We start from the raw sequence: 22,724 nt of genomic DNA, 5'->3' as shown, positions 1-22,724 counted from the left end.
AAGTATCACATATTGAAAATAACCAAGTAGAGTACAGCTACATAAAAAATAAAGTACAATAACAAAGTATTTCTATTTACTTGCTACCTCTGGTTAGAGCTGAAGAAGGGCCAGGCTCGGGCTTGAGCGGTAAATGAGCGGTCATGTGATGCGTTTTGATTAGCGCGAGAGAAATGCGAAAATGGATGCTGAGGAGGTTAAACAGAGGCTTGCCACTGGCGATTACGTTTTGGTTGCAGCAGTAACAAAAGCAAAGTCTGCGGTGTGGGAAAGTTTTGACCATGTACATAATGAGAATAATGCGCCAGTGGGTTATGTGAAATGCAAAAAGTGTGACATTCTGTTAAAGTACGAGAGCAAAACTGGTATTGAATAATGAATAATGTCGGGCTGTAAACGGGTTCGGGCTTTTAAAAGGCTGTCAATCAAAATGTACTTGTTGGGCTCGGGCCGAAATCTGTCGGGCTCGGGCCCTGTCGGGCCTAACTTTAAAGGCCCGATTACAGCTCTACCTCTCTTCTACTGCATGCCATATGTTTATTACATACTATGCCATACCTTTGTTTGCTCTCCAGCTTTAACTATATTATCCTCTGGAGCGTCATCCATCCTCCTAGCATTATCAGAAAAACAGCACATTTATTTAGGTATCAGACCAAGCAGTGGACGGTAAATCAGTAAATAAAATAGAAATCTCCATCTAAGCATAAATAACAAACACTGAGGATCTCATGAGACATGAGATCCTCAAGAAAAGAGCAAGATCTTTGTAACAGAACAGTCATTCAAACCGACCACACATTACTCTGTGACTGAAACTTGACACCAGAAGATCTGTTCTGGTTCGTAAAGACACAGAAGGCCATGTTACATGGATGTGAGTTCTAGAAAGCAAAACCAGACATGCTCAGGGGATTTCTGGGATTACTCTGTCTTCTGTATCAATCACTGTAACCCTATGCAATCATGAGGTACACAGAAGAGGGCAGACAGCACTGTGTGTTATGCTGCTCTGTGTTGTAGCATGAGTAACAGCTCAGATAAATGCTTAGCTTCTGTCATAAAACATTTGACACCATGCAAATCTTCTAATGAACTGCATACTTTCATGAAGGCATGCTGTATATTTAATAAACAGTAGTGTATTTCTCACCTTTGGGGTCTTGAGTGTGATCCTGTTTGTATGGAAACATGTAGAGATTTACCTCCTGTTGTAAACTCCAGCTCCTAAGATGACTAAGATGATGATGCTCACTCCAGATGTCACTACAGCAATGATCCAGACTGGCAATCGATCAGGATTATCACCTGTTATAAAGGAAATGACAGCTGAAGACAAGTAATTTTCTACAGGAGCGTAAGTGCATCATCACAACCCACTTCTTTATTTTCTTTTAATAATCATTAGAAACCGTCTGAAAACTTCAGGAGTGTTGTGAGCAGACGGACCCACCCTCGACCTGAAGGCTGATGGTTTTAGATCCTGACGTCTTGTTGGTTTTCCAAGTGCAGGTGTAATTCCCAGAATCCCTCACGGTTAGAGCAGGAAAGTGAAGAACAGGTCCTGATGTGTTTAACTGCTCGTTGTTCTTAGACCACACAAACTGTGAGGAACTGTGTGTGCAGTTCACATCACACATCAGATTTAACGAGTCTCCTTGTTTAAGGGTTCCGTTTCCACTGAGCCTGATTAGTGACACCTTTAAATCTTTTTCAGAGATAAGAAAAGACTCCACGTCACTCAATCAGCACTGAGAGAGCATCAATAATTATAATACAGTCGCATCCTAAAATCTGAATCTGAGCTTTTGAGTCAAAATGTTCTTATATTATGTGCCTTTTTTTCTCTTTAAATAGATACCACTATTTTTATTAATACATGTTACTATTCTGTATAATGTGTTATCCCACAGCCCTACTAAATTATTAACTTTGATGGTCAGGGGTCAGGGGAAACATTTTTGATAACTGATTGTATAAAAACACCCCTTTGCAGTGGAATCTTTTGCAAAGTTCATTATGAACATAAGGAACATTATATATTTAAACTGTAGAATTTACCTTCAACTTGTAGATTCACGCCACGATTACCTGTCCATCTGCCACCAGTCACGTCAGTTATAAATCTGAATCTGTACTCTCCAGAATAACTGAACTGTACATTGTGGATTAACAAAGTGCAGTCTGATTTGTTGTCGCCAACATACTCAAAGTCTGACGTGGTGTTTGATGAGCTGTTATAAACATATGGGGTTCTACACTTTCCTGTGTTTAAGTTCACTGAGCACCAAAGCTTTTGTTTCACCTGAATGTTGGGATTTGATGTTGGATAATAATAACTACAGGGAATGGTGACACTGAATCCTCTCACAGCACAGACTGGTTGCGAATAATTTACACCCCACTGTGCACTGATCACACCTGCAAAGTAAGTATAAAAAGCAGATTTTAAAAGTGGAAAACAAATGAGATGTCAAATGAGAAAACGAATTACTTTTAAGGGAAAAAGTTGTGGGGAAGCCATAGATTTTTATTTAAATGTTCTGACACATAACCCCCTCCAAAGACCCACAGAAAAAAAAATGAAATATCAGTGCATGACATGATGGGGAGCAAAGTACATACAAACTACAGCATGACATGTTTAAATAGATTTGGTTTTATTTCATTTTAATCAGTGTGCTCTTAATCTTTAGCTTTATTAGCATTTTGTAATGTGCTTATATATTTTTTTTTTATAAATTAAGACCATCATTAGTAGCCTGTAATCAGACCCAATTGAATATGTAACTATGTTTGTGTCTGTATATAATCGAGTACACACTACATCATGAACCAGCAAACAGTGAAAACACACAACACTGATCAGTAATTATGGATAAAAACTGAGTGTAAAATGAAGGTTTCATACCAGAAAGTGTGAGTAGGATCGTAACCAGGTGAAGCGTCTCCATCCCTGCTGTTAACAATGAGGCTGTGATCAGCTTCGGGTCTGTGTGTACACTCAGCTCACTGACATGCAAATAACTGAGAAGTAAAATGTGTTCCTGGAAAACAACAAAAAGAAGAAGTTTAATCGGGTAAAGCAACATTTTAACAAACTTTAATGCAAAAGGTGTACATTAGTGTTAATACACAGCGCTGGTAAAGTCTGGTTTCTGATGGTCGGAAGGTGTTGATTAGTTTAATGTAACAGCAGCACAGACAGTAGAGCAGCAGCCAATCACTGCCAAAAACAACTTTTATAGTAACCGCTCACTCATGGGCAGTTTTATGGTGGATGCTCCATATAAACACATTTCAGGTCAGATGTATGAAAAATTGTCTGACACTTTTATTGAGTATAATGTTTGATTCTTCTGTTAACCTCAAAATCTGTATTTTTATCATGGCAGAAAGCTTGACCAGAATGAAGGACTCATTACACGTTAAGTGGAATTTTATGGAGTTTATGATACATACGGTACTCAGCTTTTTCATGTGGCTGTGTCTTGTCAGGACCGCCTTTAGCTATTACTGTACAACCAGCATTAACTTTAACAAGTGATTTGGGGTTATTATTAAGCAGTACACATGTGTTCCTTTTTGCTGGGGAAATAAAAATTAATTTTTCAGATATTTTCTGGCAGTAAAAAGAAATAATTTATTTTATTACCCTTTGTCTGTTAAAACAGTATAAGATTAGTTAAAACAGTGTTGGGTTTCTGCTTGTAGAATATCTTGACTGTTTAGCTACTGGCGAGCAGGGCGAAGGGAAATTAGATGAATGTGAGCCCCCTGCTATGGAAACAGTTTAATACTTTATAAAATAACACTAGTACTGAGATAAAACTGACAACACAGTTAAAGCTTTTTAATAATAAAACACTGTTTACAACAGCCACAATAAAATGATTACATTTTACCTTAACATGATTTAATTTAACCCAAACTTTCCTGTTATTTATCCTGCCTTGGTGTGGGGTCCGCTTTTCTGCATTTCCCACTTTTTCTGATCGAGGGGGTCGTCGAGAATGACATTAATGATTCTCATGTCTTTTTTAAGTCGGTCAAGCCACTGTTCTTTGGGCTATGGGTGGGGCCAGCGTCTGTCTGGGCAGAGGCGCAGATGCTCGCTGCAACACATGACATGTCCATACCATTTGAAACTGCCTGCATTTGTCAGCATTTGCCCCCTGCATTTGTTCTTTAATATTGTCAGCATTCCTATGGCCTTTCACACGTCTTCGTCTATGCATAAAACCTATAGTGTGTTGCGTTTATGAAATCAATGAACAACAAAAAATATTTTTGAACTCCGAAAAAAAAAATGCTGAGTTTCAAATAAAGTACTTAATGTCTTTTTGTCCTCCTCTTATTTATGAAATAAAAAGAAACTTTGCAGAGTGCTCTGAATGGTGGAGTTTTGTCAATAGAAGTTCCTTTTACCAACATTTACTCCAAAAGGAGCAGGGGGTATGGAGCACCCTGTAAACGGCTCCGGAGTGGGACCCTGGTCTAGCCACATAAGTCCAAGTGTCTATCCAAGAATTCTGCATGCAAGTCTCTATGACATGCAAGGTTTGCTTGTGCTTGATGATGGCCAGCCAGCATTTGGAGCCGTAGAGGGCAACTGGACAAATAATGCACATGTATTTGTCTTGGCCTTCAGATGAATGGTGTCTTGCAATTGCAGAGAACACCACTCACCTGCCTCCACTTTGGTCAGGCTACATTGACAAGAATCTGCGTGACAAGGAGGTTGTTACTGCCAGCACAGGTCAGAAAGCCGAGATATTTGTACTGGCTAACTTTATTGAGGTCTTGGCTATCACTTTGGATGCTTCCTTTTGGCAGCACTTGCTCATTTATTTAGCTTCATGACGTTCTTTGCTAGTCTAGCTGCAAATATAAAAAATAAAGTACTTCTGAAAAACTGCAAATTTTTAAAGCAAAAAGTGTGACATGAGGGACTTCCGGTTAGCAGCCACATGGAGTAGACGTGTAAGTTAGGTGCTCCGACAATTTTTTAATTTCTTTACTCCCTTACTCGTCTTTAAATGTTGAATTAAATCTTTAGTTTACAATAACTTTGTACTCTACCCCACGGTTATTTACTTTTCATCTATAATGGCTACCAGGAGTGTTAAAAGCGGGAAAAAAGACGACACTGCGACCGTTCTAACAGTCGAGACTATCTCAGCGCTGTTAGATAAACACCGTGAAGCGTTAGCGGCTGAATTTAAATCATTGTTTAGTTTATTGGAAAGTAAGCTAGACCAAATTCAGGCCCAAGTAGAGGACCAGGGACAGCGCTTACCTTCACTAGAACTCGCTACAGATGACCTGAGCCAGCGGGTGAGTGAGTTGGAGAACATCTGCTCAGGAAACCAGTATTGTGTTAGTTCAGTATACACGGTGTATCTTTGATAGGTTGCTCTGTGTTTTACACTTCTGTTTTAAGGCTGACGCTAGCCATTTCATTATTATTTATGTTTATCTACCTGCATCTCCTCTCAGGGAGAATGAATAGTTCTTTAAACTTTGTGAGCTGGAATGTTAAGGGTTTAAACCATCCGGTCAATAGAAGGAAGGTGCTCTCACACCTTAAACAACTTAACACTGCAATCGCATTTTTACAAGAAACTCACATTCGCAGTTCTGATAATTCTCGTCTTATGTCGCGTTCAGGAGGGCAGCACTACCACTCTACCTTTCAGGCCAAAGCTAGGAGTGTCTCAAATCTCATTAATCCAAACATCTCTTTTGAGCAACATAATATTATTGCAGATATACATGGCCGTTATATCATTGTTTCAGGGAAGTTATTTAATACTAATGTAGTGTTGACTAATTTATATGCCCCTAATTATGATAATGTCTCCTTCTTTGAAGATTTTTTCTCTGCTCTACCAGATCTGAGCTCATACTCTCTCATATTAGGGGAAGACTTTAACTGCTGTTTAGATCCATGACTTGACAGGTCATCTCCCAATCCTATACCTCTGAGTAAATCCGCCACGCTACTTCAGTCCTATCTTTGCAGCTTTGGTATTTCTGACATATGGCGCTTTCTTAATCCAAAAAAGAGAGAATACTCATTTTTCTCACATGTTCATCATACTTTCTCCAGAATTGATTATTTTTTCATAGATAATCAATTGATCCCAATGGTTAATACCTGCGCTTATCAGAGCATTGTGATATCGGATCATGCTCCAGTTGTTATGTCTATAAAGATTCCCGATCTCCCTCAGATTAATAAAAATTGGCGTTTTAATTCATTGTTACTGATGGAGGACGATTTTGTTAAATTTATGGAAGATCAGATGGTTTTTTTCTTAAACACAAATGAAACACCTGAAGTGTCATGTTTAATTGTTTGGGATGCTCTGAAAGCCTACCTCAGGGTACAGATAATTTCATACACGGCAAATATGAAAAGGAAGGCACATAAAGAGCGAAAAGATCTAATCAACCAAATTAAAGAAATTGATCAGCAGTATGCTCTATTTAAAAACCCTGATCTGTATAAAAAACGCGTAGAATTGCAAAATAAGTTTGAACTCATCTCAAAACATGTTATAGAATGTCAATTACATTTTTACATTCATGGTGACAAATCTGGTAAACTTTTAGCTAGTCAGTTAAGAGGATTTAGAGCACAGCAACACATTACAAAAATTCGGATGGAGGATGGTACCATTACTACCGATCATTCTAAAATTAATGATGCATTCAGGAATTTTTATTCTCGATTATATACTTCTGAGTTCCCAGTTGAGAATTTCTTGACTCAACTAGATATCCCAACACTGTCCCCTGATTCTAAATTAAGATCAGAAGGGCCCATATCACAGGAGGAAATCATTTCAGCTATTTCATCATTGCAATCTGGTAAGTCCCCGGGTCCTGACGGGTTCCCTGCAGAGTTTTTTTAAATCATTCTCCTCATACCTTGCACCACAACTAGCTTTGGTTCTATCTGAATCTTTTCAGCAAGGTAAGATGCCCACTTTATTTAATGAGGCTCGCATCACCCTTATAGCAAAGAAGGATAAGGACCCAACAGAGTGCTCTTCATGTAGACCAATCTCTCTTCTCAATGTGGATGTTAAAATCCTTGCTAAAGTCTTGGCTCATAGATTAGAGATTGTTTTACCCTCAATTATATCTGAGGACCAGTATTTATTTAGGGCTTTAAAAAAATTACATTTTGGTCCAAGTTTTATCACTTGGGTTAAATTATTATATTCAAGCCCTACTGCCTCAGTTCTGACAAATGCTCAGCAGTCTCAACCATTCAGCCTTCAGCGGGGAACTCGTCAGGGGTGTCCTCTTAGCCCATTGCTCTTTAACCTTGCCATTGAGCCACTAGCAATTGCATTCCGCAGTTGTAGGGATATATCTGGGATTTGGAGGCAGAGAGAAGAACATAAAGTTTCCCTTTATGCAGATGACCTTCTACTTTTTATAACAAATCCAATCTCCTCCCTGCCCCCTGTGCTGTCATTGCTCAGTGAATTTAGCTATTTTTCAGGATATAAATTGAATTTGCACAAAAGTGAACTCTTTCTGCTAAATACTACAGCAGTAACAACTGGTATGCACAATTTTCCTTTCAACATAGTGAAAAATCAGTTTACCTATCTCGGTATTACAATCACAGGAAAACATAAACACCTTTTTAAAGAAAATTTCATTAGGTTGTTGAGCCAAACAAAAAAGGACTTGGGACACTGGTCACCACTGTCCATGTCCCTGGTGGGCCGCATTAATGCCATTAAAATGAGTATTCTTCCTAAATTTTTATATCTTTTCCAGTCTGTACCGGTTTTTATTCCCAAATCTTATTTTGGTGCTTTAGATTCAATTATATCCTCTTACCTTTGGAAAGGTAAACATCCACGACTGAATAAGTCCTTACTTCAAGATCAAAAAGAGACGGTGGCATGGCTCTGCCTAATTTTCGTTTTTACTACTGGGCAGCAAACATTCGATCTGTCATCTTTTGGGCATATTTCCACAACCAACCTAATCGGCCTGCCTGGGTGGAAATGGAGATAAAGTCTGTAAAAAATCTCTCTGTCTCTGCACTCCTTGGATCTGCACTCCCCATCCCCTCAATAAAATTGATCAATAACTCAGTTGTTAGGCATACCTTGAGAGTATGGACTCAGTTCAGAAAGCACAGCGATCTTCTGGGCTTCTCTCTGTCAAGTCCAATTGTCTCTAACCATCTCTTCCAACCTTCTTTACATGATTCAGTGTTTCAGGAATGGTACAATAAGGGCATCAAGCTTTGCAAAGATCTGTTTGTTGACCATAAGTTTGCATCATTTGAACAGCTTTCTGAAAGGTTTAACCTACCCAATTCTCACTTTTTCAGATACCTGCAAGTAAGACACTTCATTTGCTCTTTAATACCAAATTTCCCTGAAGCTCCTGATGTAAATATTATAGATAATCTCCTATGTTTGTCCCCGCTGCGTAAAGGCCTAATATCCACTATTTATGGTGGATTGATGGGTTTGAGTTACGCCCCTTTGAGTAAAATTAAAACTGCTTGGGAGAAAGATTTAAATCTCTCACTGTCAGATGATACTTGGAATTTAATTCTCAAACTTGTCAATTCAACTTCCTTATGTGCCCGCCACTCTTTATTACAGTTTCAGGTTGTACACAGGGCTCATTTCTCTAAACTTAAACTTTCCCATTTCTATCCAAACATTGATCCTTGCTGTGATAAATGTAAAAGTGGAGAGGCGTCTCTTAATCATATGTACTGGACATGCCTGAATTTGGGCCTTGTCGTATATATTAAAATGCAATCTTGAACCAGATCCTCTGATTGCTCTTTTTGGTATCACTGGAGAGGAAGATAAGCGTCTAACTCCAGCTAAACAGCGTCGGTTATCTTGTGCGACACTCCTGGCTAGGCGTTCTATTTTATTCAAGTGGAAGGATGCCACGTCACCCACTCACGCCCAGTGGCTCAGAGATATTATGTCCTGTTTGTCCCTGGAAAAGATTCATTACTCAATCAATTATTCAGACTTGAAATTTCAGCAGGTGTGGGGGCCCTTCCTTCGCTTTTTTCATATACATTTATAGTTTGATTCTATTCTTATTTAATTGTTTTTGTTTGTTTTCTTTCTTTTTTTTTTCTTTTTTTTGCATGCAGAACTAAAAAACTTCCAGCTCCATATTATTATTATTATTATGCTTTTCATTTTTCTCCTTTTTATTTTTAGATGCCTGGCGTCTAGCCTTTCTTATACATGTAAAGCTGGCTTGGAGTTAGGGAGGGGTGGGGTGGGTGCTATAGGGTTTATTAGGGGGTCATAAAATCTACAGTATATTGAAACATTACATGTTTACCCTGTTATATCCCTGTTTAAAATCAATAAAAATATTGTTGAAGAAAAAAGTGTGACATAAATGTATTGCTGCACGGTCACCCCAAAACAGGGAGAAAATTGATTTATCTATAAATAAGCATGTCCTCATGTGCTGAAATTTCTCATTAACTTAAGTTAAAAAGCCCACCCCTTTATTATGAACTTTTACCCCATAATTAACGTATCTCTCTCACCCAAGTAAGTGTTGACACTGGTTTCACCTGTCACTTCTTCTTTTGGACATTTTAGGAACAACATTTATTTCTCACTTCTCATTTATTTATCACTGAGCTAAACAGATCACACACACACACACACACACACACACACACACACACATATACACATAGGTCATCTGCTAAATGGGAGTTATAAAAATGCTGCACTCGTTAATGATTCTGCTCACCGTCTCAGGTATGAAATAATGAATATTATTCAGTGTTCAGTTTTTGATATTTTGCTGCCACAAGGGCATGGACAGATTCTTAACTATATTCAGTTAAATTCAATTTTATTTATATAGTGCTTTTAACAATTGTCGCAAAGCAGCATTACACAATCAAAAGTTATGGTAATTTATATGAAACTGTGAAAAATATGTATGAATCGAAATTTTTTAAATATCTGAGCTGCATTTTGTAAAGCAAAACAATATATTAATAAACATAACATACTTTGGTTTTACTCTTTAACTATAAAGATTTTTTCACCCACTTATTTTGCAGGTGTTGTCACTCAGTACAGTAGATGGGATGTGAATTATCCCGTTAATCCGATCTGTGCTGTGAGAGGATTCAGTGTCTCCATTCCCTGTAGTTATTATTATCCAACATCAAATCCCAACATTCGAGTGACACAAATGCTTTGGTGCTCAATGAACTCAAACACAGATTATGGGTGTCGTGTCCCTCCGTATGTTTATAACAGCTCATCAAACACCAAGTCAGACTTTGAGTACGTTGGAGACGACAAATCAAACTGCACTTTGTTAATCCACAATGTACAGTTCAGTTATTCTGGAGAGTACAGATTCAGATTTATAACTAATGTGGACAGACACATAGGTATACCTGGAGTGACTCTACAAGTTGCAGGTAAAATTCCTTGATTAAAATAAAAATCTAAAAAGTACATCTGTATAATTTACTTTTCCTAAATATAAAAAATGCAATCTTTCTGTTTGTGAACTGTGACAGTAAAGTCCAAATTTTAATTTTATTAAAAATTCTCATTTATATTTATATATTTATTTTTTAATAATACATGTGTGTGAAATCCTGATTGAGTGACGTGGAGTCTTTCCCGCTCTCTGAAAAAGATTTAAAGGTGTCACTAATCAGGCTCAGTGGAAACGGAACCCTTAAACAAGGAGACTCGTTAAATCTGACGTGTGATGTGAACTGCACACACAGTTCCTCACAGTTTGTGTGGTCTAAGAACAACGAGCAGTTAAATCCATCAGGACCCGTTCTTCACTTTCCTGCTCTAACCGTGAGGGATTCTGGGAATTACACCTGCACTTGGAAAACCGAGGAGACGTCAGGATCTAAAACCATCAGCCTTCAGGTCGAGGGTGGGTCCGTCTGCTCACAACTGGGTGGGTCCGTCTGCTCACAACACTCCTGAATGTTTGCTGAATTGAAATTAAGTGATTTGTGTTAATTTAAATGTTCACATGATAAATAGTGTAATTCCTTTTTAACAGGTGAAAATCAACAGACAGTCTGGATCATTGTTTCTGTGACAGTCACAATGATTTTGATTTTAGTGACTGGAGCTGTGATGTACAACAGGAGGTAAAGATTTAAACAATACTAACTACTGTCTAAAACACTCACAATCCGCTGCTAAAACCAACATCTCGCTCACAAACAGTTGTGCCAAATAGTTAATACCAGCAGTAAACATGTATTCTGTGTCTCATAAACAGGTTTCTGTGTAAGCGCAGGAGTGTCCGCACTGAGCAGCAGAAGGAGGACAGTTCTAATATCTACGCTAATGTACAGCACATAAAGGATGACTTTGTTATATATGCTAATTTCCAGCAGCAGATCGATGAATCTGCTATATATGCTAATGTACCATAACAACGAGCTGAGCACAGATCCACACCTCATTACCTTCAAGCTGAAAAAACAACAACATGCATCATACACATTTACAGTGTGTTGTATATAAACAAGTTGTAATAATCTTGAGTGAATCGAAATGCAGAGAGAAAAGAAAAAGAGTGACTTAGAGTTTAGTGGATGCCGTCATGACCAGAGAGAAACTCGAGTTGAGATACTACAGGCAGCATTTGGAGAAAATACAAGAAAGAGAAACAGAAAGTCTCGTGGTTGAAAGAGTATTCAGGGTTTCGTAAATAGTTACCCATGTGAAAAACCTTACACTTTTTTTATAAAGTAAATTCATCCCTTCATACATTTTGGGATCTGAATAGTGCATGATTATACTAAAACCTACTTATATCAAAGTGTGTAATGTATTAAGGAATTATATCAGAGCCCCCTTTAAATCTTGCATGTGTGTGTGTGTGTGTGTGCGTGCGTGTATTTGTGCCCATGCATGTTTGTGTGTGTGTCTGTGTGTCTGTGTCTGTGTGTGTGTGTGTGTTTCTCTGTGTATGAAAATAAACATTCTTGACTCACTCTCTTCCTGTTTTAATAGTTTCACACTCTTGTGTTGTCAGTGTTCAATTATACAGGAACATCTTTAAATTCTAATTTATCAAGATCAAGTCAGTGAGCTCAGTAAACACACACACATGCAGACTTTGAGACCCAACAGTGAGTGTGTGAAGTTCTAACTGAAGAAGAGATGAAGATGCTGCACTTGGCTCTGATTCTGCTCTCGCTGTCCAGTATGAAACATCATCTCACTCTTAGGCAGAATTATTGTTCAGAGTTTTAACTGTGTGCTGATTGATGTTACAGTGTGTACACTCACATTTACATTTAGGCAACTTACATTTTTATCTCATTATACATCTGAGCAGTTAAGGGTTAAGGGCCCAAAAGTGGCAACTTGGTGGTTGTGGGGTTTGAACCTGGGATCTTCCCAACCCCCCCCACCCCCAAGGTACCAAGTTCACCAATCTGCCATTGTTCTTCCTCAATCGACCCCACGTTGCGCATAACCTGTGCCTGTTTTGCTCCTAGGTTAAGACTGTACGAATGGCTGATAATTTGTATAACTTGCATAGCGTACAGGACACTATGACCAACTCGTAAGATAACAGGGAAGAATACCTTTTATTTTTATAGCAGCACATAAATGTTGCATAGAGGTACAGTTTTTGAGTATAGCACGGCATAGTCCACTATAACTAGGTCAAAACAATTCCCAGATGCCATCTGATCATAGCAAGATCTATGCAAATTCTCACAGAAGGAACCTCGATTAGAGGAAGAGTGTACAATGGTGCTTTTTGGGTTGTCAGCGTATTACCAGCTGACATTTGTGACATGAATCGGTTTAGACTTTTTTTTTTTTAACTATTGCAAAGTAAGGGTATGGGAGGGTCCCACCAGCTCATTATTGGATGAAAGGCATGCTTGTCTCATCACATGCTACACCAGGGGATATCATCTGAGAAAGGAATCCCGGCCAGAGAGGAGGAGCTTCAACCCCCTGCCCCTCCAGAATCTCTTTGACATGAAGCTGACATAGATGGGTCTGGTAATGCTATTCCAGCCAAAGCTGGTTACCCTCACCGCTCCTGGAAACCAGTGTCTGTTTCAGTTTTTACCGATCAGGACCTAAGATTTTTGTCAATGTCACCTGAGATTTTTTGTTTGTTTGTGAAAGTTGCTGAAGGACACAGATGAGACCATGACCATGAGAAGTGATAAACATTGAAATCAAAGGTGGTGCATTTCGTTTTGTTTCACTATTGTACAGTATGTATACACCAGTCAGACTTAACATTATGGCCACCAGCCCAATTTTGAGTAGGTCCCCCTTTTCAGTAGAAAGTAGCTTCTATTAGGTTGGATTACACCAGCCAGCCTTCACCCCCATGTGCAACACTGAACTTTGGCCACTCATGACCCTGTGGCCAGTTCACTATTTTTTTCTTCCTTGGATCACTTTTGGTATGTCCTGACCAGTTACATCCCACAGGAGCTGCAGTTTTGGAGTCGATTCCAACACTCAGTCCTCCAGCCATCACAATTTGGCCCTCCATGATTTAGGTGACACAAATGCTTTCAAACATGGTGCTTAATGAGCTCAAACATGGCATGATGCACAGACCCTCCATATGTTTATAACAGAGAATTACACCTGCACTTGGGATTCCATACTGTGTGTGATTGCAGATCCATTCACACTGAGCAGCTGAAGGAGGATAAGTCAGACATCTACACCAAAGTACAGCACAATACATTCAGTTTTAAGTTAAGCCTTTATTTGTCACATATACATTACAGCACAAGGAAATTCTTTCTTTGCATATCTCAGCATAACTGGGGTCAGAGCGCAGGGTCAGCCATGATACAGCAGTTACGGTTAGGGAGCAGTTAGGGTTAAGGGCCTTGCTTAAGGGCCCAACAGTGGCAACCTGATGAAGTTGGGGATCGAGCCGCCGATCTTCCAATCAGTAATTTAGTGCCTTAACCCTCGGAGCCACCACTGCCCTCAGAGGGTAAAGGCACTGAGTTACTGATCGGAATGAACCGCCCCTATTGAACTGATCCCACTTTCACACCTCAGTTATCTCATTCCAGACGTCTGCATGTGAATTTCCCATGAAATGACAATAAATGAAGATCAGTTGGAAGTTTAATTAAAGTTAAAAAGTAACAAATAATCAACATAATTTGTTTAAAAAGTATTGTATAGAAAGTATAGAGCAAAATTATATATATTGCATAGAGGTTGGAAAAATTCTTCCCTATGTTTAAATAAGGTTTTGACCAGCTTACTGTAATATGTAATTTAATGATTTATCATTGTAGTGAGTTAAGATGTTATTTTTTAAAATTATTATGCTTGTTGTGGCTTGATGTTAATTTGATTAAGTGTTTTATTATTTATTATAACATTATAACATTATTTCTGAGAATAATTTGCAAAAATAACTTTTCAGGGGAGTTTTGACTACCTGGAGTTTTAGAAGTTTTGACTCACTGTTGTTACAGGCAGTTTGACTTTATTGGGTCTTAAATTCAACTCAGTTACAGCGAATGGACTGGTCATGTAACTCTGAACTGCAGTTATAATGAATTAATAGCTCAACTGTAATTATAAAGATAATGCTTAAAACTCGACTAAACCAGCTTAAAAATTTCTCCATGATTGAAATTAAATTAAATGTAATAAATTATTAAATTGGCCATTACAGTATTAAGCTCAAGTGCAAAACACAGAAGTGAGTGTGCTGCCATGTTTTTGTTTTAGTTTACTGAGGTATTTCACTCTCTAAGCTACGCCCAAGGTGTGAAAGTGTGTGCAGCTTGTTGCTTTTACATATTAGCATAGAATTCAACATTATTCTTTCTCCTGCTCTACATTAGATAGTTCTACGTTTATGTTAGATTAGATCTCATTATTGTCCTTCTTCTGTTCTACATTAGCACAGATCTTAGCTTTGTCCTTTTCCTGCTTGACGTTAGCGTAGGTGTGAGAATCGTCCCTCTGCTCAGTCTGTACACTCCTGCACTTACACAGAAACCTGTACATGAGGAACAAACTACACATTAACTGCTGATAATTACTAAGTTAGGGTTAGCAGTGCAGCTTGTAACATGTGAAACTCATATGCTCACCAAGAGACTGTGATTACTGAGACGATCACAATCACTACAGCTGTTACCATGACAACGATCCAGCTTGGCCAAGCAGTTTGAGGCCTTTCACCTGTTAGAAAAATAACAATAAATATTTTACATATAAATGTTTACCTAAACACAAGTCACTTTATTTCCTTCAGTAATCACTCGAGATATTCAGTGGTGTTACGACTCAACTATTTTTGAGTTTTTATTATTTTCTGATAAAAAGAAAGCAATAATAAATTAACAAGTAAATATTTAACTGAAGGAGTCTCTTTTATTTCTTTCAGTAACTCATGAGTGTTGTGAGCAGACGGACCCACCCTCGACCTGAAGGCTGATGGTTTTAGATCCTGACATCTCGTTGGTTTTCCAAGTGCAGGTGTATTTCCCAGAATCCCTCACGGTTAGAGCAGGAAAGTGAAGAACGGGTCCTGATGTGTTTAACTGCTCGTTGTTCTTAGACCACACAAACCGTGAGGAACTGTGTGTGCAGTTCACATCACACGTCAGATTTAACGAGTCTCCTTGTTTAAGGTTTCCGTTTCCACTGAGCCTGATTAGTGACACCTTTAAATCTTTTTCAGAGAGCAGGAAAGACTTCACATCACTCAATTAAGACTAAGATTATATATATATATATATATATATATATAATTAAAATTTCTATATTATTCAAATACTATAAAACAGTGCAATATGATTAGTGTGAGTGAAGCCCTGAGTAAGTTTCTAGCTCTAACACAGAAACAGATATTTCAAAAACCAAATAACTTTGGATCTTCATTAAATTTTACCTGCAGTTTGTAAAGTAACTCCAGGTTCACCTGTCCATTTGTCCACATGAGCTATAAATCTGAATTTGTACTTTCCAGAATAACTGAACTGTACATTGTGGATTAACAAAGTGCAGTTTGATTTGTCGTCTCCAACGTACTCAAAGTCTGACTTGGTCTTTGATGAGCTGTTATAAACATACGGAGGTATTTCACACTTAACTGTGTTTGAGTTCATTGAGCACCAAAGCATTTGTGTCACCCGATTGTTGGGATTTGATGTTGGATAATAATAACTACAGGGAATGGAGACACTGAATCCTCTCACAGCACAGATCAGATTATTAGGATAATTCACACCCCATCTACTGTCCTGAGTGAGAACACCTGTGTAGAGAAATGATATTAGACAGATATTTTTTGTTGTGTTTTTAAGTTCATGTGCGTTCCTGTCATTCCTAATTACTCCATGTTACAGAATACCCTTTTATCCTACGAGTAACATTCTACTAACTGTACTGTATGTATCTCTATATCTGCAATACGGTATACATAAATATACTGTTAGTAATGTATTTTACTCTGCTTAATGCTTTAGAGCATTTATTTAAAATGTATTGATTATACCATTTTTTTGTAAATGTTAATTTACACAAAACTAGTCAAATTAATAATTAATAAACTTCTTTTTCTTCTTTGTCTTTCGGCTGTTCCCTTTCAGGGGTCGCCACAGCAAATCATCTGCCTCCATCTAACCCTATCCTCTGCATCCTCTTCTCTCACACCAACTAACTTCATGTCCTCTCTCACTGCATCCATAAATCTCCTCTTTGGTCTTCCTCTAGACCTCCTGCCTGGCAGTTCCAACCTCAGCATCCTTCTACCGATATATTCACAATCTCTCCTCTGAACATGTCCAAACCACGTCAATCTGGCCTCTGACTTTATCTCTCAAACATCTAACATGGGTTGTCCCTCTGATGAACTGTCCCCACTGTCTCTAAGCCGTAAAGCATTGCTGGTCTCACCACTGTCCTGTAGACATTTCCTTTCATTCTCGCTGATACTCTTTTATCGCACAACACACCTGACACTTTTCTCCATCCATTACAACCTGCCTGTACCCGCCTCTTTACCTCCTTTGAACATTGCTCTGGACCGTTGACCCTAAGTACTTAAAATCCTGCACCTTCTTTACCTCTGCTCCCTGTAGCCTCACCGTTCCTCTTGAGTTCTTATCATTCACACACATGTATTCCATCTTGCTGCGGTTAACCTTCATTTTTCTGCTTTCCAGAGCATACCTCCACCTTTCCAAATTTTCCTCCACCTGTTACCTGCTTTTGCTACAAAGCACAATGTCATCTGCAAACATCATAGTCCATGGAGACCCCTGTCTAACCTCATCTGGCATCCTGTCCATCACCAGAGCAAACAAAAAGGGGCTCAGAGCCGATCCTTGATGCAGACCCACCTCCACCTTAAACTCTTCTGTCACACCTACAGCACATCTTACCACTGTCTTGGCACTCTCATACATGTCCTGCACCACTCTAACATACTTTTCTACCACTCCAGACTTCCTCATACAACACCACAGCTTCTCTCTTGGCACCCTGTCATACGCTTTCTCTAAATCTAAAAAGACACAATGCAACTCCCTGTTACCTTCTCTGTACTTCTCCGCCAGCATCCTCAAAGCAAATACTGCATCTGATGTACTCTTTCTAGGCATAAAACCATATTGCTGCTCACAAATGCTTACCTCTGCCCTTAGCCTAGCTTCCACTACTCTTTCCCACAGCTTTATTGTATGGCTCATTAGCTTTATGCCCCTTTAACTGCCACAGTTTTGCACATCTCCCTTGTTCTTAAAAAATGGCACCAACACACTTCTCCTCCATTCCTCTGGAATCCTCTCACTCTCCAAGATCTTGTTAAACAAACTAGACAGGAAACTCTACTGCCACCTCTCCTACGCACTTACATACCTCCACAGGTATGTCTGCTGCACATTCTTCCCATCTCTATCTCTCTGCCTTGCCAACCTGTACAGATCCCCCTCTCCCTCCTTACTGTCTAGCCTAGCATACAAGTCCTCATATGCTCTTTGTTTGGCCTTTGCCACCTCTACCTTCACCTTACGCTGCATCTCCCTGTACTCCTGTCTACTCTTTTCAGTCCTCTCAGTGTTCCACTTCTTCTTAGCTAGTCTCTTTCCCTGTATACACTCCTGGACTTCCTCATTCCACCACCAAGTTTCCTTGTCCACTTTTCCCTTACCTGATGATACACCAAGTACCCTCCTACCTGTCTCCCTGATCAGATTGGCTGTAGTTGTCCAGTCAACTGAAAGTACCTCCTGACCACCCAGAGCCTGTATCAATCCTCCCTAAAGGCTACACAACATTCTTCCTTTCTCAGCTTCCACCACTTTGTCCTCTGCTCTGCCTTTGTCCTCTTCGCCTTCCTCACCACCAGGGTTATTTTACACACCACCATTCTGTGTTGTCTGGCTACACTCTCCCCTACCAACACTTTGCAGTCACTGATCTCTTTCAGATTACAAAGTCGACACAAGATGTAGTCTACCCGAGTGCTTCTGCCTTCACTCTTATATGTCACCCTATGTTCCTGCCTCTTCTGGAAGAAAGTTTTTACTACTGCCATTTCCATCCTCTTTGCAAAGTCCACCACCATTTGTCCTTTTACATTCCTGTCCTGAAGACCAAACCTGCCCATCACATTTTCATCACCTCTCTTCCCTTCCCCAACATATCCATTGAAGTCTGCACCAATCACCACTATTTCACTTCTGGGGATGCTCTGCATTACTTCATCTAACTCACTCCAGAATTTCTGCTTCTCTTCTAACTCACATCCAACCTGTGGGGCATAACCACTAACAACATTGAACATTATCCCTTCAATTTCCCGCTTTAGATTCATCACCCTATCTGATACTCTCTTCACCTCCAGCACATTCCTTACAAACGCCTCCTTTAGAATAACTCCTACTCCATTTCTTTTCCTATCCACACCATGGTAAAACAATTTGAACTCTGCTCCTAAGCTTCTGGCCTTGCTACCTTTCCACCTGGTCTCCTGGACACACAGTATATCCACCTTCCTTCTCTGCATCATATCAACCAATTCTCTTCCCTTCCCTGTCATGGTCTCAACATTCAAAGTCCCTACTATCACTCCTAAGCTCTTGCCTTTCCTCTTCTCTCTCTGCTTTCGAACACACCTAACATTAATTGTAAGATGGCGGGCAAGTTGTTTGTGACTTAGAACGTGGGCCGACATTATGCAAATATGTTAGTAGTAACGTGGATTTGTAACAGAAAAAAAATCTAATTGCTAACGACTTGTTTAGGTGAATGTGGGCCAACTCTTTTTTTTTAATAGACAAAAACTTCATTTATCGTGCACTGTCAGCGTCACATATAGTGCAGATAGTTTATGTTTACATACAGCTACAGTACATGACACACTGCATGAAAGATCATATTTGAAAAGCATAATAGGGGCACTTTAACATGCCGGAGATCTTTATCTGATCTACTTTTTCCATTTCTCATCTGTGATTCACTCTCCGATTAACAAACAGGGAGGTTATTTGTCTGACCACCAAAGAAGGACAACTTAGTGTAAACAAGGCCTGAAATAATAATATCACTGATCACATTAAAGATCAGCAGATTATTTTTAGCTTTAACCTTTTAACTATTTATACATTCTGTCAGTGACGCCTACTGTACATACGGTAGTAATTTCTAATTCTCATGAGTTATAATTTCTGTCCGCCCTTCACTTGTTGGCATCTTCACACTCTGTTTTTAATCTTTGCTTAAACAGGCTAAAGGCAAAATGCACCAATCCGATGTCTTTCAGATTGGATCAAAATCATTTTTGTATGTGGTCCTAGATTGGATATATATCCGATACGTGGTCATGTACTGTAACTTGAATGAGTACAGGCGGGTCAGAATTCTGTTAACATTTTGCCTCTGGAAGTGCTGGGCTGAACTGGCTGGCTTCCGACAAAACCGTTCTCAGGATTTTTCTGTTCACTTCTCTGAAGAATTATATATTTTTCTCTGTATGTATATGGTACCCTGGACTTATCTACATGCTTACAATAATCTATGGATCCTCCCCCAAGATTGTGAATTTATTTGTCTAACATAATGGCTTTTATCTTTGAGCTTGCCACCAGCTATCATTTCATGCTTTTCATCTAAAGTACATAAAAATTTTAAATAAAGGACTTTGTTTAAATGAGTATCTGCTTTTGGCTCCATCTAGCACAAAGCAGAGCCTAGCACAATGGCAGCTTTTTCAACAGGCTCACTAATACCTCTTGACAAATTTAACTCATGACAGCAGCAGCAGACTAGATTCAGATATTTATAAAAAAAAAAAAAAACGCAGTCACAAGAAGTCACAAGACTTTATTATGGGGAAAAGTGGAATGTTTTGGACTGTCCAGATCAATTACCAGACCTTAACTGAACTAAGTAACATTTCACCTCCTGAAGAGTGGACTGAGGGGTGAAGCCTCACAAGACAAGCAAAAATCCAAAAACAGAAAGAAGAGTTAGAACAAGCCTGGCAAAAAAAAAAAAAAAAGAAGAAGAAGTTAACAGTTCGGTGAGATGTCTAATTTTCAATCTTATGACAAGTATGCTAATATTTTTATTGAAATATCTCAAGTTAAATTTAGCTCATGTCAGCTCCTGCAATTTCACTTCCTTGAGTTCAACTATACAGAGCTGGTACAGTTCATAAATGCAGCAACATAATTTAAAATTTCTCCTAAATTTTCTCTTCATTTTCTGTAAAAAAATAAACAAAGTCAATGCTAGATAAATAAAACATTTTTAACTATTACAATCTGTTCTTACCCAGGTGAGACGAATGATAAATCCCACTTGATCTTACATTGGAGGAGCATAGGATTAGCATGTAATTAGTACAGTATGCATAATGATGTCTACATGTGGTGAGTAATCAGGTGCATGTTATGCCGTGTGCAAATCGGGCACAAGAATTAGAAAGGTTGCAAGAACGGAAGTAGTAAGAATAGGAATTAGAAATTATGAAAACGTAGAAAAGAAGAAGAAGAGAACATTTGTTCATGTATTGCTTCTTTCATGAAACCCAATGCCTTTGCAAGACACATAACATTACACAGGCCTACATGGGACTAGATAATTACATTCATGCAAACATGTGCAAATAGTAAAAAAAAAAATATATATATATATATATATAGTATAATGGTTACTTAAACAAGTTTTTAGTACAGATTAAATATGTTATCTAATAATAAACATCAATTAAATTAAAAAAAAGAAATTAAGCTGAGCTTACTTTAAAGACATTGTCCTATTTATTTTATAGAACAACACTAGAATGCTAATTCATGTTTATAAATTAATGCTTAATCCCTTAATACTCTTTCAGCAGTCGTTTAAATGATTATTTAATCTACATGATTTTTATCACATGATTAGATAGTACAAAAACTTTAAGCAAGAGTATAATCCAATAACTGCCCACACTATACACACTCTGTACACACACTGTACACACACTGTACATGCTCCATCATCAATCAGCACACTGTTAAATCTCTGAACAATAATTCTGTCTAAGAGTGAGATGATGTTTCATACCGGACAGCGAGAGCAGAATCAGAGCCAAGTGCAGCGTCTTCATCTCTTCTTCAGTAAAAACTTCACACACTCAGTGTTGCATCTGTGTGTGTAATAAGCTCACTGACTTGGTCATGATATGTTAATATTAAGAGTACTTCCTGGGTTTATAAAAATGCCACATACAGCTACAAACTCAGACCTACAAGAGTGTTAAGTCTAGCAGGAAGACGAGCAGAAGCCTCATGCACTGTTTTGCGCACATAGAGACATATGTCCAGTACACACACACACACACACACACACACACACACACACACACACACAAAATAATATTTAAAACACTTCTTTAGAGTGCACCTCTAAAGGAAATATACCAATAATATGTGTGTGGGCAGAAATTGATACTAGGGAATGGGAACCAGACATTCAATTCAATTCAATTCAATTTTATTTGTATAGCGCTTTTAGCAATTTTCATTGCCGCAAAGCAGCTTTACATAGTCAAAAGAATTATTTAGGTTTGTATGAAATGTGAATTTGTATGAATCAAAATGGTCAGTTTGTCCCTGGTGAGCAAGCCGAGGGCGACAGTGGCAAGGAAAAACTCCCTGAGATGGTAATAGGAAGAAACCTTGAGAGGAACCAGACTCAACAGGGAACCCATCCTCATTTGGGTGAAACAAAAAGCAGTAAATGATCTGCATTTATACAGTGTGTAGGGTGGGAGGCAGTTCAGCTATAATAGCTGATGTTAATTGATGTTAATATGGAGTCCAGGTAGTTATTGAAGACCCAGGTAGACTTGTAAGAAGTTCCAGTCATGAACTATCGAACTGTCAAGTCCCCAGAGAAACAGTTGCCAACACCAGTCAAGGCCAGAACCATTTTCTAGGTAGAGAGAATCATTCCCAGACACCAGACGCATCCCAGAGAGACACACGGGGCATCCATGTGACGAGATCTTCAGCCAGAAGCGGGGCACCAGGATGGGTCAGACAGGTCCGGAGGGCAGAGGGAGTCTGGATCACTGGCAGCTCAGGAACGACATGTGTAGCTCGACAGAGAGAGAGAGAAAGAGTGAAAGGGGGGGACAGGAGGAGAGAGGAAAAAGAAAGAGGGGGGGAA

General features: G+C 38.8%; 1 protein-coding gene across 1 annotated transcript; it reads right to left on the bottom strand.

The window, feature by feature from the left end:
• Window positions 1–14,921: 14,921 nt before the first annotated feature.
• On the bottom strand, window positions 14,922–21,660 carry LOC128513819 (myeloid cell surface antigen CD33-like). Its single transcript, XM_053487369.1, has 5 exons — window positions 21,618–21,660; window positions 15,955–16,320; window positions 15,481–15,735; window positions 15,152–15,242; window positions 14,922–15,057 (listed from the first exon to the last, which is right to left on the bottom strand). Exons 1-5 carry the CDS (start codon window positions 21,658–21,660, stop codon window positions 14,922–14,924), a joined length of 891 nt encoding a protein of 296 aa, XP_053343344.1.
• Window positions 21,661–22,724: the final 1,064 nt, after the last annotated feature.

This window comes from Clarias gariepinus, chromosome 26, assembly GCF_024256425.1.
Source record: "Clarias gariepinus isolate MV-2021 ecotype Netherlands chromosome 26, CGAR_prim_01v2, whole genome shotgun sequence".
NCBI classification, from domain to species: Eukaryota; Metazoa; Chordata; class Actinopteri; order Siluriformes; family Clariidae; genus Clarias; species Clarias gariepinus.
Note: the sequence above shows the minus strand (reverse complement) of the source record. Positions and strands in the feature narration are given on the sequence as shown.

Bases quoted from the DNA above. Each gene is read 5' to 3' on its own strand.
- LOC128513819 (XM_053487369.1), bottom strand. From the start codon at position 21,660: ATGAAGACGCTGCACTTGGCTCTGATTCTGCTCTCGCTGTCCG. The intron at 16,321-21,617 runs GTATGAAACATC...TTCTCTACACAG, and splicing joins GATTCTGCTCTCGCTGTCCG to GTGTTCTCACTCAGGACAGT. The intron at 15,243-15,480 runs GTGGGTCCGTCT...TTTTTCTAACAG, and splicing joins CATCAGCCTTCAGGTCGAGG to GTGAAAGGCCTCAAACTGCT.